The 13,052-nt window shown below is 42.9% G+C and overlaps 1 protein-coding gene across 1 annotated transcript in view; it reads left to right on the top strand.

Annotated features, from left to right (window-relative positions):
- Positions 1-13,052, top strand: part of enpp1 (ectonucleotide pyrophosphatase/phosphodiesterase 1) — a 51,551-nt gene that overhangs the window by 28,798 nt on the left and 9,701 nt on the right. Inside the window, exons 5-16 of the mRNA XM_021611574.3 lie at positions 735-798; positions 2,065-2,162; positions 2,431-2,510; positions 2,973-3,092; positions 4,383-4,492; positions 4,721-4,786; positions 4,917-4,989; positions 5,147-5,255; positions 7,977-8,108; positions 8,788-8,819; positions 8,965-9,092; positions 10,338-10,407. Coding sequence (XP_021467249.3) covers positions 735-798; positions 2,065-2,162; positions 2,431-2,510; positions 2,973-3,092; positions 4,383-4,492; positions 4,721-4,786; positions 4,917-4,989; positions 5,147-5,255; positions 7,977-8,108; positions 8,788-8,819; positions 8,965-9,092; positions 10,338-10,407 — 1,082 coding nt within the window. The remainder of the gene's footprint in view (positions 1-734; positions 799-2,064; positions 2,163-2,430; positions 2,511-2,972; positions 3,093-4,382; positions 4,493-4,720; positions 4,787-4,916; positions 4,990-5,146; positions 5,256-7,976; positions 8,109-8,787; positions 8,820-8,964; positions 9,093-10,337; positions 10,408-13,052) is intronic.

Genomic DNA, 13,052 nt, shown 5'->3' with positions numbered 1-13,052 from the left:
AAGTAAGGTTCACCAGATATTAGGACATTGTGTCAAGGGATTTTAGGATTTAACACATTTGCAGCTGAATATAAACTGAATTCCACCTTTGATTGTAAAATCATCTTCTCCCTATAGTTCCAATGCACTCAGTCCCACAGATAGACTTGTGTGTGTTGATTTCTGATTGATGTTGGTCTCTCTTTTTTTCTAGCTCCTCCAGTGTGGTGGAATGAATTCCACAACATAAGGCCCTCTCAATCTTTCACTATCCCTGACCATCTTATAAGTGCTTAGACCAGTGTTTCTCAACCTTATTTGTACCAGGGACCAGCAAGCTAGGGCCTTCCTATTTGGACACCCACTTACACTAGCACTTCTAGAACTGAATAAATGAGTGTCAGAGAATTGAGGTTGAGAAACACTGGCTTAGACTATACAGGATCTCATATCTACATTTTAGAGCTGTTTTAGAGTCATCCAGTTGGCTTCATACTTATCACTCTTAACTACCGAAATAAAGCTTTAACTCATGGTCATTTCAGCTAGTATTCACCATTACTTGGCTTGCTTTAGCCTAAGCGATTCAAGCACAATGTTCACTTCATACATTTTTTAAATATATATTAGATGTGGTTAGATGTGGTTTAAGTGTAATGTGATTTTAGTCTAGTAGATAGATGTACTGTCAGTGTGTTTGGTAGTTCGCCACAAATGAGTGATGATAGTATGGTTGATTTTATAATACTTTCCAGTGGGAGTGAAGTCTTGGATAGAAGAGGAGTGTGAGGACATTCAAACACCACAATGTCCTGCCAGGTAAGTCATTTTCCACAACTACAGTACTTTCTCTGTGAGAAACACTTTCATACACCACAGTCTGAAGATAGTATCTACTGTTGAGGTCCCACTGTGCTTTAAGGCACAGCACAGTCCTTGATTTAAACTGCTTGATAGTGTATACACACAATGTGCTGTTGTTACTTAGTCACACTACAATCTGTGCGTACTACAGACAAAAACAGAGCACATTATGACGCAAATGCATTGTGTACAAGTTGAGGCCATTTGCTCTACTTGTGAGACTAAAACAGGATTAACACAAATGTTATTTCTGGCTTTTATGATGGAGAAGTTGGAGTGAAGCTGTTCAGTGTCTATATGGAAACTTAGCTAATGGGGCTGTGGATTGAGTGTGTGTGTGGCATGTTGTGCGATAAGGTTGGGACCACAGACTTGTTGGACTATGGAAAAGTTAACAGCTGGTGGTCTTGAAGCCATTTTTAGTCTGAAATACCTTCCCAAAGGTCTAATTAACGTTGTTTTTCTTTTGAATGTTTTCTTCTTCTTAATGACTGACGTCACTCATTCTTGTCTTTTCTCTTTTGGGGAAGGGGAGGATTTCTATTGGCTATAACTTCAAATTAGGGTTTATTTTATGAGTTGTTAGCCTTTACAGGAAAACACAAATCTCCCCTGGTGCGGCCCTCTCTGTCATGATGAATAGATACGTTTAAAAACGCCTATTACTGAACCACAGAGAGCCTTAAATAACTTTAACATACATCACTTACCTCTGTTATCCCTCATGTTGGAGAAAAGAGAGGGAGAGCGGAAGAAGGAGTAAAAAGGAAGAAGAGAGGAAAAAAAGCAACTGTTGTGTTCGACTGAAATCTGTCTTTACCCTGCATTGCATTTCAGTTGAAAAGGGGAAGGGGAAAGTTTTTAAAATTCTCAGGGAAATGGGAACATTTTTAAACCACAGGCCTTAGAAACATCTGACTCATCTTGGATGCAGCCATCCAGCCCCAGACCTCTTCCTGCCCTTCCCCTCCTCTCTGTGTGTCTGTGTGGGCTGAATCCATCCTGCCTATCCGTCTCATCTAGTCAGCTCATGTCAGTTCCCCACAGTCAAAGGGCTTGCTTTGTGTTAGTCCACACAAACCCACAGCACAACTACTGTAACCGTGGAACTGTACCATCCACACTGTGCCAGACTCAGACAGTTTTAGATTCATGCTTTCCAGGAAAAATGTATGTTCTGTTTTAACCTCAATACAGCTCATTCTCTGTTTGTATCCCCAGTTTTTCCAAACCCCCACTGATCCTGGTGTCTATGGATGGCTTCCGGGCAGGTTATTTAAAGGCCTATGGCAGTCTTCTTCCAGTCATCAGCAAATTACGTAAGCACACCATTGTTTTCTGGTGCGTAGGGCAACATTTGGCATGAAACATTCTAAAGAAGTTATCTGGTTGAAACGACATCAGATTACAATCAAGTAAAGACGTCGTGGAGGAAATGATCCTGTTTCAGGAAACTATTGTTTATTTGGCTACTTATGTCCTTCCGCACCATCGCAAAAGACGTCAATATTTTAAAACCATTATCCACATGGTGAAATCCATTTACTTTGGCAGCTTTTAACTATTTTTCGTCTCCATCTATTTCAGGCAACTGTGGCACTTCTACCTCATACATGAGACCTGTCTACCCCACCAAGACCTTCCCCAACCACTACACCATTGTGACTGTAAGTGTTGATGCTCGTCTTAGTTGCTCTAATATGGAACCATCTGTTGCTCTGCAGAATTGTATACACAACTGGCCTATTTGTTTATTTGAAAATGGAATTCACTTAAAAGAAAGATGACTCTTTAAATCACCTTATCCATCAAATTGTCACTTACGACTAATGATAACATTACCTACCTCCTGTTGTGGCTGGATGGCTAGGACATGCTGCACCTCAGGAGAAACTGTGTTGGAGGTGTGCAACTGTAGGCGGTGATTTCAGATCTACTGGACTAACCCACACCTTCCATTTAGCCTCCAGAATTCTTTCAACACAGTGGGTTAACCGGTGGCTCTCTGTGATGAAATGGTTTAGATGTAAAGTTACAGATGATATGTCCACTTACTTAGCCGTGCAGCTGTCAAAGCACTGGTGTGTGTTACTCCCACAGGGCCTCACTGGTGTGTGTTACTCCCACAGGGCCTCTATCCAGAGTCCCATGGGATCGTTGACAACAAGATGTATGATGTGACCCGCAACGCCTCCTTCAGTTTGAAGGTTCCCGAAAAATTCAATGCCAAATGGTACCAAGGAGAACCAGTGAGTGGATGCATTGGAATACACAACAGTGCAAATACCGCACCTTCATTCAATGTTAGTTTACTGCTAGAACTTATTGGTTTGAGGATAATATGGCCCTAGTGTTAGGAGAAATGTAACTTGACTGGTAGCAAAACAGGTTCTCCGTTTCAGGCTAACATTCCACTCCTTGTGTCATGTTAAGAATGACAAGGAGTGTAATGATAACTCAAACAGACTGGTACCCAGGCTAGACGAGTGGAGCTTGGGAAGACATAAGGGGCCCTGTTGTTGTTAGAACAAGTCACAGATGGCACTTTGAGAAGATTTCCTCCTGAAACATTTAGCTGGAAAAATGCATGAGGAATAATAACATGAATGTTGTTGAGGAAATTCATTTGAACTGTGTTTACTAAAACAACCCTAACTATGAGACATAATGACAATACAGAACAAAGTTTACTAAAACAAGAGTTCCATAGGGCGTCGCACAGCGTCGTCCGGGTTAGGGGAGGGTTTGGCCGGGGGGCTTTACTTGGCTCATCGCGCTCTAGAGACTACTTGTGGCTGGCCGGGCGCCTGCAGGCTGACTCCGGTCGTCAGTTGAACGGTGTTTCCTCTGACACATTGGTGCAGCAGGCTTCCGGGTTAAGCAGGCGGGTGTTAAGGAGCGCGGTTTGGCGGGTCATGTTTGGGAGGACACATGATTCGACCTTCGCCTCTCCCGTGCCCGTTAGGGAGTTAGGGTTAACCCATTGGGAGGGAATTGTAATGTGGCTCATATAGTGAGGAGCTGAGGATCATTACACTGGGCCCTCCAAACGGGAAGGCACGTCCCCGTGCATCAACTTTCTTTCAAGCCTCTTCACACGTCCGCCAGGCTTTCTGGTGGCCTCACCGCCGCCATCCCACTTCTGAAACCAATTTGGGGGGTAGCCCCAACTGCGACTCAGACCTGGGTCCAACGACTGTCAAGCCAATGCCTTAACCATTACACCAAGAGGTCTGAACCACTTGATGAGGTTTCTAGGTGTTAATGTCGCTACATTACCCCCTTCCTTCGGGAGAGCGTGCCCCTCACGTGTACATGCCTCTCCAATAGCCTAACAGGCACCATCTCACTTCTGACAACCAATGTAGCAAACGGAGGGAGCAGGAAGCAAACCCGGATGGCTGGAGTGAAAGGCAAACAGCGTATAGGGTCAGTTTTGATGAGTTTATAGAGCTATTAGAGTAGCTCTTTCTAGTGGTCTGTGGTTGTTTTGATGATCAGAGCACCTCCACTGTCTGTCTGTCTCTCTCTCTCTCTAGGTTTGGTTCACTGCCATGGACAATAACCTGAAGTCAGCCACATTCTTCTGGCCGGGCTCTGATGTGGCAGTCAATGGAAGATTACCTGACTTCTATAAGAAGTATGACAAGTAAGAGACATGCGTAATGGTCTTTCTTATCCATGTTTGTTTGTCATAATAAAGAGGAGTAGGTAATTATCCGTTAGTGAATACCCCATCTATTTGTTTTGTAAGATATAAAGTATGAATGTGTTATTTGGAGGTGACCAGCATTTGCTGTAGTGTACTGTAGCAGTGTGTAAGCTATCCATAGTGATGCTTTCTAAAGTAAGAAATAAAGCAGTATCTTTGTTTTAGGAGCATCTCATTTGAGGAGAGAATCTCAACCATATTTCAATGGCTGAACTTACCTCAAGGGGAAAGGTATGGTAATATGCTTCTTATAACCTTTAAATGAGCATCATTTTGAAGGACAGTCCAAACACTGTCGTTCTCTTTCATTTGATCGGACCTCACTATGTAATCAGAGTCCTTTCATTTTGTTTTCATGTAGGCCAGATTTTTACACTCTGTACATGGAGGAACCAGACTCTGCCGGCCACCGATACGGACCAATGAGCAGCCAGGTCAGATCCATCTCTATTCATTCAACCCACCAATCAGCTGGGGGGTAATTTATAACCAATCAAAGCAGACCCAGCAAAGGCCACAAAGTAGTCAGGCAGAACTCCTGGGCCTTGTATAACATGTGGTGTTATGAATGACTATATACTGTATTTGCAGGTGATTGAGGCCCTGCTGAACGTGGACAGGTTGTTAGGACTTCTAATGGACGGCTTGAAACAGAAGAACCTTCACCGCTGTGTCAATCTGGTGCTTCTGTCTGACCACGGTGAGCAGCATGTTGCCACAACACACAGCCGGATTGTCCTGTACACACAGTGGTCTCTGCGATCAACCAAGGAATCAGTAGCCTTGTTTTCTACACAGCATTCAGATGAAACAGTAGATTGGAAAGTGACTTGTTGTTTTAGCTCCTACTGGAGCAAAGGGCTTCGAGGGGAAATGTACAGTACAAGAGAAACAATGTTTCTCAGAGATAAGCACTAAGAAAGTCAATGTGAAAGCAGGGGAGGCGGAGGTAACCCATTTAGTGTTTTTTGGCAAATGAAAAAAGACAAGTGGTTTACTTTATGGGTCTGCTGTAAATCATAAAGTGATGCGATAGTGAGCATCCACTACTACTTAACATGAAAGAGGAGTTGGTCTAGGGGGGAAAAGGGGATGAAAATAAAAAGAGGAAGTAGCTGATTTTCCTACATCCCTAAATATTAGTGACTCATCAAAGAAAAGAGCTCATATCGAGTCAGTATCTGGCAGCTAAATGATGGCTAACGTCCCTTAGCTGTTGTATAACGGCTGCATAGCTCCTGCCTAACCTCCCTTAGCTGTTGTATAACGGCTGCATATCTCCTGCCTAACCTCCCTTAGCTGTTGTATAACGGCTGCATAGCTCCTGCCTAACCTCCCTTAGCTGTTGTATAACGGCTGCATAGCTCCTGCCTAACCTCCCTTAGCTGTTGTATAACGGCTGCATAGCTCCTGCCTAACCTCCCTTAGCTGTTGTATAACGGCTGCATATCTCCTGCCTAACCTCCCTTAGCTGTTGTATAACGGCTGCATATCTCCTGCCTAACCTCCCTTAGCTGTTGTATAACGGCTGCATAGCTCCTGCCTAACCTCCCTTAGCTGTTGTATAACGGCTGCATAGCTCCTGCCTAACCTCCCTTAGCTGTTGTATAACGGCTGCATAGCTCCTGCCTAACCTCCCTTAGCTGTTGTATAACGGCTGCATAGCTCCTGCCTAACGTCCCTTAGCTGTTGTATAACGGCTGCATAGCTCCTGCCTAACGTCCCTTAGCTGTTGTATAACGGCTGCATAGCTCCTGCCTAACGTCCCTTAGCTGTTGTATAACGGCTGCATAGCTCCTGCCTAACCTCCCTTAGCTGTTGTATAACGGCTGCATAGCTCCTGCCTAACCTCCCTTAGCTGTTCTATAACGGCTGCATAGCTCCTGCCTAACGTCCCTTAGCTGTTGTATAACGGCTGCATAGCTCCTGCCTAACCTCCCTTAGCTGTTGTATAACGGCTGCATAGCTCCTGCCTAACCTCCCTTAGCTGTTGTATAACGGCTGCATAGCTCCTGCCTAACCTCCCTTAGCTGTTGTATAACGGCTGCATAGCTCCTGCCTAACGTCCCTTAGCTGTTGTATAACGGCTGCATAGCTCCTACCTAACCTCCCTTAGCTGTTGTATAACGGCTGCATAGCTCCTGCCTAACCTCCCTTAGCTGTTGTATAACGGCTGCATAGCTCCTGCCTAACGTCCCTTAGCTGTTGTATAACGGCTGCATAGCTCCTGCCTAACCTCCCTTAGCTGTTGTATAACGGCTGCATAGCTCCTGCCTAACCTCCCTTAGCTGTTGTATAACGGCTGCATAGCTCCTGCCTAACCTCCCTTAGCTGTTGTATAACGGCTGCATATCTCCTGCCTAACCTCCCTTAGCTGTTGTATAACGGCTGCATATCTCCTGCCTAACCTCCCTTAGCTGTTGTATAAAGGCTGCATAGCTCCTGCCTTATAGCACACAATCCACTATCAAACTCAATCATTAAGTTATTGTCTACAGATTTTATTGTACAAGTAGCAATTCAGAAATAAAACATAACAATTAACAGTGTAGCCATAGTGTATATTACCACAACATATTGTTTTGTTTAAATGTTATAGTTCTTCTATTGAGTAACTTTTGATTAGTTCAATACTTTTGACCAGGTCCTAAAAGGCTGATTCAGAAATAGTGCACTATATAAGAAATAGGGTTCCGTTAGGGACGCTGCCCTAGCACCTGTTGTGGGGGAATCACATGGCAGAGCGAAAACTTTTGTAAAACAAGGTCAGATTGAATGCTGAAACAGCTGTGAATGATTTAGCCAGGGAGGTTTACAGAGGAGAGGTCTGTAAAGAAGAGATGCTCGCAACATCTGCATAGCATTTGACATGTGTCTAGTCTTGTAATTATGTCATTATGCGTGTAAAGGTTTAACGAAATGAAATTCATTTGGTGGCACCGACCGATGGCTACTCAACTGGCCTTGTAATAAGCTCCACGTTGCAGGGTTGTACATTTTGATGTCAGGTTTTTATAATAACAAATGTCATATGGGAATCTTTTTTATTTAGCCTATAACAATTATTGCATTGCTCTTGGGTTATTTTTTGTCAATGTTATTGATGTGATTGTGATCGATTTGATGTTTTGATTGATTGGGAAATGGAGGATATAATCCTAGTAACAATAATCTGTTTATAATTTAAAGTTAACAGTCTGTTCAGTAAAAAAAAAAAAGATTCTCTGAAATCTGGTACAGATTAGACCACTTAATTATGGTGCTGTTGAAGTCTTATACTGTCTTTTCTCATTCTCCATTTCTCTGCTCTAACTTCTATTGCTCTGACTGCCCAGTTGCCAGGAACAACAATACAAACAATGGCAATTGTTTTTTAAATGATGTGTGCATGTGTGTGTGTGTGTGTTTACTGTAATTGCAGGAATGGAGGAAGCTTCCTGCAAAAAGGCTGCATTTGTAAGCTCGTACCAGGACAACATTGACGACTTCACTGTCATCCAAGGCCCTGCTGCGCGAATCCGACCCAAGAACCTCCCAGAAGACTTCTTCTCCTGTGAGTAACTGTTGCTGATCACTGTTGATGATGTCAACGTGTCACTTCCAGCTGTTTTCCTTCCTCTTCCTGGCCTTATGTTGAAACACCATTCAGTGTTACAGCTGGTCCCAATTCCCTCCTTCCCCCTTAGTAATGTGTAAGCATTAATTAAGGTAGAAGCTTCACCACTTCACTGGGGCAGCAGGTAGCCTAGCGGTTAGAGTGAGCTGGCAACTGAAGGGTTGCTGCTATCAAATCCTAGATGCCATTGCCTTAACCCCCCACAACAGCAGCTCCCTGGCTTTCCGGGTGTGGCAGCCCCCCGCACATCTCCAAAAACCTGTGTGTGTGTGTGTGTGTGTGTGTGTATATATATATATATATAATGTGTGTCTTTCGCAGGGGCTGGGTTAAAGTATTCGGTTGGACTATGTGTACAATTGACTAAAGTGATTTTAATCTTAATCGCACTGTACCTATGCAGACCATCCAGATCTGCAAACATAACGGGAGGGATACAGCATTTGGGGCCAAGGGGAAGGGGCAAAGTGTTTGAGGGCAAAGTGGTTGAGGGCAAAGTGGTTGAGGGCCAAGGGGAAAAGGGTCAAGCGGTTGGGTCCAAGGGGTCAAGAGTGATTTGGGAAGGGGAAGGTCATGACCCTTGAGTTACCAACTATGTCTGTTTTTATTCCCCCAGTCGACTATGAAGGCCTGGTGAAGAATCTGTCGGTATGTGAAGTTATTGTGCCCAGTTGACTTCTGTGTTAATAAGATGAATTGAAAAATGATTTGCTTACCTTAGCTTATGTCAAACAGGCCTCTCCCTCTGTCCCTTCATTGACTCTCTGCTCTTCTCTTGCTTTGTGTTTTGAAGTGCAGGAGCCCTGACCAGCCCATGAGGCCCTACCTCAAAGAGCACCTTCCCAAACGGATGCACTTTGCTAACAACGTGCGCATTGAGAAGGCCCATCTCTACATGAAGCCTGGCTGGCAAGCAGCTCTGTATGTCATAACATAACTCTCTTGTTTGCTTTTTTTTTTTCATAACACATTTTGTTTTTACATCTTTATTCATACAGATGTGGGATCTTAATTTGAACATGAGTAAAATAATCCTGCAAATGGGAAATTAGCTTTGATAGGCTATAGTTTAGTTGTTAGATCTACTGAGAGAAAGATAATTCTGGGTTTTCAATGAAGGTATGTAAATCACAAGACTCATTCTCTGTGACAACCGATCAAATTAAGATATGACATCTGTAGGAACCGTATACAGTATGAACCATAACCCTCTTTGAAAAGGCAACACTTTTTTTATCACATAACCTAAGCTGCACTCTTGGCTTTACTCTGGCATTAAGCCAAAGTATCTGTTGTGGAATAACCTAAGTAAATAAGTACCGTTTTAAATATTTAATAGTTAGCCTACTCATCACGGTTCACTCCTTTTTCAAGTCATCAGTTCCAGGCAAAACTAAATCCACACCGGTTAGAACTACACATTATCCATTGACATTCACTTTAAACGTTGTGCCTACATGCACTTGTCCCTATATGCATTTCTCCCTACATGCACTTTGAAAGCAGTTACAGGTACTTGCAAAAGGTGATCCCACTTTATATTTATACGGAAAAGTACAAAAATGTATGCACTCACTACTGTGGGTCGCTCTGGATAAGAGCTTCTGCTAAATGATTCAAAAGTAAATGTTTAACTCTCGTTATGTTCGTCTGTTGCAATGAGACATTATTCGACAAGACGACTCACTAGCCCTAACTTGACCGCTGAAATTCTCAACAGCTGCCACATATGAAAAGTGATAGTTGGTCTCCGGTTAACAGAAAGCCTATTAACATACCAACATACATTTTGTTTTGCCCATGTTTGGGCATGTTTTTTACGGATGTCTTTAATGGGTGCTGAAAGCTGTTCCTTGTTGTTATGGTTGCCACAGTTGAGGATGTGAGCTATTATTTAGTTGGGCTGGTTTATACAGCTGTTCAATTGAAAACCCCTCAATTTTAGTGTTGTATAAATATATATAAAATACAGAACTCCGTGTCATGTCATTAGTAAAGATTGAAAAAAGTAAGGGGCCTAGACACCTGCCCTGAGGAATTCCTGATTCTACCTGGATTATTTTGGAGAGACTTCCATTAAAGAACACCCTCCCTCTGTGTTCTGTTGGAGGTGTGATGTTTTTTCTAGGAATGGAATAATGTTTTTTCATCTCTGTTCATCCACAGACAACCTAAGGAAGTCAAGTACTGCACTGGTGGATTCCACGGCTCGGATAACGTCTTCAAAAACATGCAGGTCAGGGAAGGGTGAGAGGGATGATGCTGTACTTCCGTTGATACTCTGTGATATTACAGTATGGACTCGTGGTTATGTACACATCCAGGGAAACCCATCCGAACATACTGTCTCTAACTAAAAAACAGCTAACGCTAATAGCTACATTACACTTGAATCACATGGAGATAAAAAAAAAAAACACAACTAATTTTTATTTTGATGTGAAGTTCTATGATGAAAGCACTACAGAGAGGTAGCCTGAGTCCCAGATCTGATTGCCATCTACAGATATAGCATCTTAATTTGATCACCCTTTTGTTGCTGATTTGTCACATGCGCCGACTACAGCAGGTGTAGGTAGACCTTACCGTGAAATGCTTACTTAACCAACAATGCAGTTCAAGAAAGAGTTTAGTTTATATAGTAAATATTTTTTTAAGAAAAAAAAAATCTAATCAAAAGTAACAAAAAAATTACATAACAATAACGAGTCAATGTGCGGGGGTACAGGTTAGTCGAGGTAATTTGTACATGTAGGTAGGGGTAAAGTGACCATGCATAGATAATAGCAGCATTGTAAAAACAAAGTGGGTGTGGGTGTCAATGTAAATAGGTCGGGTGGCCTTTGGATTAATTGTTCAGCAGGCATATGGCTTGGGGGTAGAAGCTGTTAAGGACCTAGACTTGGTGCTCCGGTACCGCTTGCCGTGTGATAGCAGAGAGAACAGTCTGACTTGGGTTACTGGAGTCTTCGACCATTTTTTGGATCTTACAAGGTGACACCACCTAGTATATAGGTCCTGGGTGGCAGGAAAAGCAAACTTAGTGTATTTGAGTTTTTAAAAGGCTTCTAACGTTTGTAATTTTCTTTTTTAAATGTTTTTGTTGAATTTCTACCCCCTTTTTCATGGTATCCAATTGTTAGTAGCCACTATCTTGTCTCATCGCTACAACTCCCGTACGGGCTCGGGAGAGACGAAGGTCGAAAGTCATGCGTCCTCCGATACACAACCCTAACACCCTAACACAGCGCGCATCCAACCCGGAAGCCAGCCGTACCAATGTGTCGGAGAAAACACAGTGCACCTGGCAACCTTGGTTAGCGCGCACTGCGCCCGGCCCGCCACAGGAGTCGCTGGTGCGCGATGAGACCTCCCTAACCCGGATGACGCTAGGCCAATTGTGCGTCGCCCCACGAACCTCCCGGTCGCGGCCAGTTACGACAGAGCCTGGGCGCGAACCCAGAGTCTCTGGTGGCACAGCAGAGTGGTGCCCTTAACCACTGCGCCACCCGGGAGACCCTACGTTTGTAATTTTCACTTAAACATTTCAGACTTGATTTGCAGAAAAATGTATCAACGCCTACAAAAAAGGATTATTAAAAAGGATTATTTTCCTGCTGTAGCAAACTGGCTCAAATTAAGATCCTACACCTGTATGGCCATTCTCAGGCCAAATGTCCCAAACAGATCTGGGAGCAGGCCACTCCAAAGGAGCCCCAGTTTGTTAAATCATGCCTGACATTCTTTAGGTTAAATCAAGCTGTGTCCTCCGAGAGAGTCAAGTCTCTCCCAAAGTAAACCCACTGCAATACCATCACCTATAACAGTAATGTCCTCCCATTTGGAGTTGTTGTTTTCCCATGTACATTTTTACTAGGTTTACTAGGTTTTACTAGATTTCTCCCCGTCTCCATGTTAGTCTTTATGATCGGTCTGTGTATGTTTCCGGCCTTAGAAAATCGCTCCCAAAATAAGCCTGCTGAAATACCATCCCCTATAACAGTATGCTTTGTTCCCATTTGTGTTGTGTTTTCTCATGGCTATGTTTACTATAGTTTACTAGACGTCTCCCTGGCACCTCCCTGTTAGTCTTTATGTTTATAATAGGTCTGTGTATCCTTCTAGATGTGGTCACACCTGGAATGTGTTGCTATAATTATCCCTGCGACTTTACTCGCTAACCTAAATAAAACAGGTGCATGAGACAAATGAAAGTCTGCTGAAAATATCTTCTGTGTGTCTTGCTGCAGACCGGAAGAAAAGCAGACATAGCTAGCAAGTAACAACATCACCTATTTAATTTAGTAGCCACCCACGTTTTAAAGGGGCAATCAGCAGTTACTACATACATTTTTGGACTTATAAATGAATTATGTGCCCATTGACTCATGAAGAATACAAGTTAAGAATGCCTCATCAACTGTCATACCCCATCAGAACCCAAAATATACTGTAAGTTTGTTTTACTTAAATGTTTGTAAACAAAGTAAATGTGACCAAACACTATACAGCCGCAACATGGTTAAAACTATCATTTTGATTTCATGGATGGTTAGTCCTTGCATCAATAGCTCTGAATTTGAGAGTGGTTGATTTCTCCAGCCCCAAGCTCTCAGCTTTTTACTTAAACGAGGGCTGGGAGTCCCCTTGTTATTGTTTCTACTGCTGATTGCCGCTTTAAGGCTCATCTTGTGATTATTTCAAAATGTTAATTGCTTTTCAACCCACCTTTTTGGAAGGTCATTTAAGTACTTAAACTCCCACACGGTTTACTTTTAGCTATTCTGATGTTTACACATGGTCTATTTGTGGTTTTGACTCCTTCGTAGGTGTAGGGAAATTTTAACTAAATGAGATGGTGAAATTGTGGTTACTTTGTTC

The sequence above is a fragment of the Oncorhynchus mykiss genome, chromosome 8, assembly GCF_057628025.1.
Source record: "Oncorhynchus mykiss isolate SJ-2025 chromosome 8, ASM5762802v1, whole genome shotgun sequence".
Taxonomy (NCBI): domain Eukaryota; kingdom Metazoa; phylum Chordata; class Actinopteri; order Salmoniformes; family Salmonidae; genus Oncorhynchus; species Oncorhynchus mykiss.
Note: the sequence above shows the minus strand (reverse complement) of the source record. Positions and strands in the feature narration are given on the sequence as shown.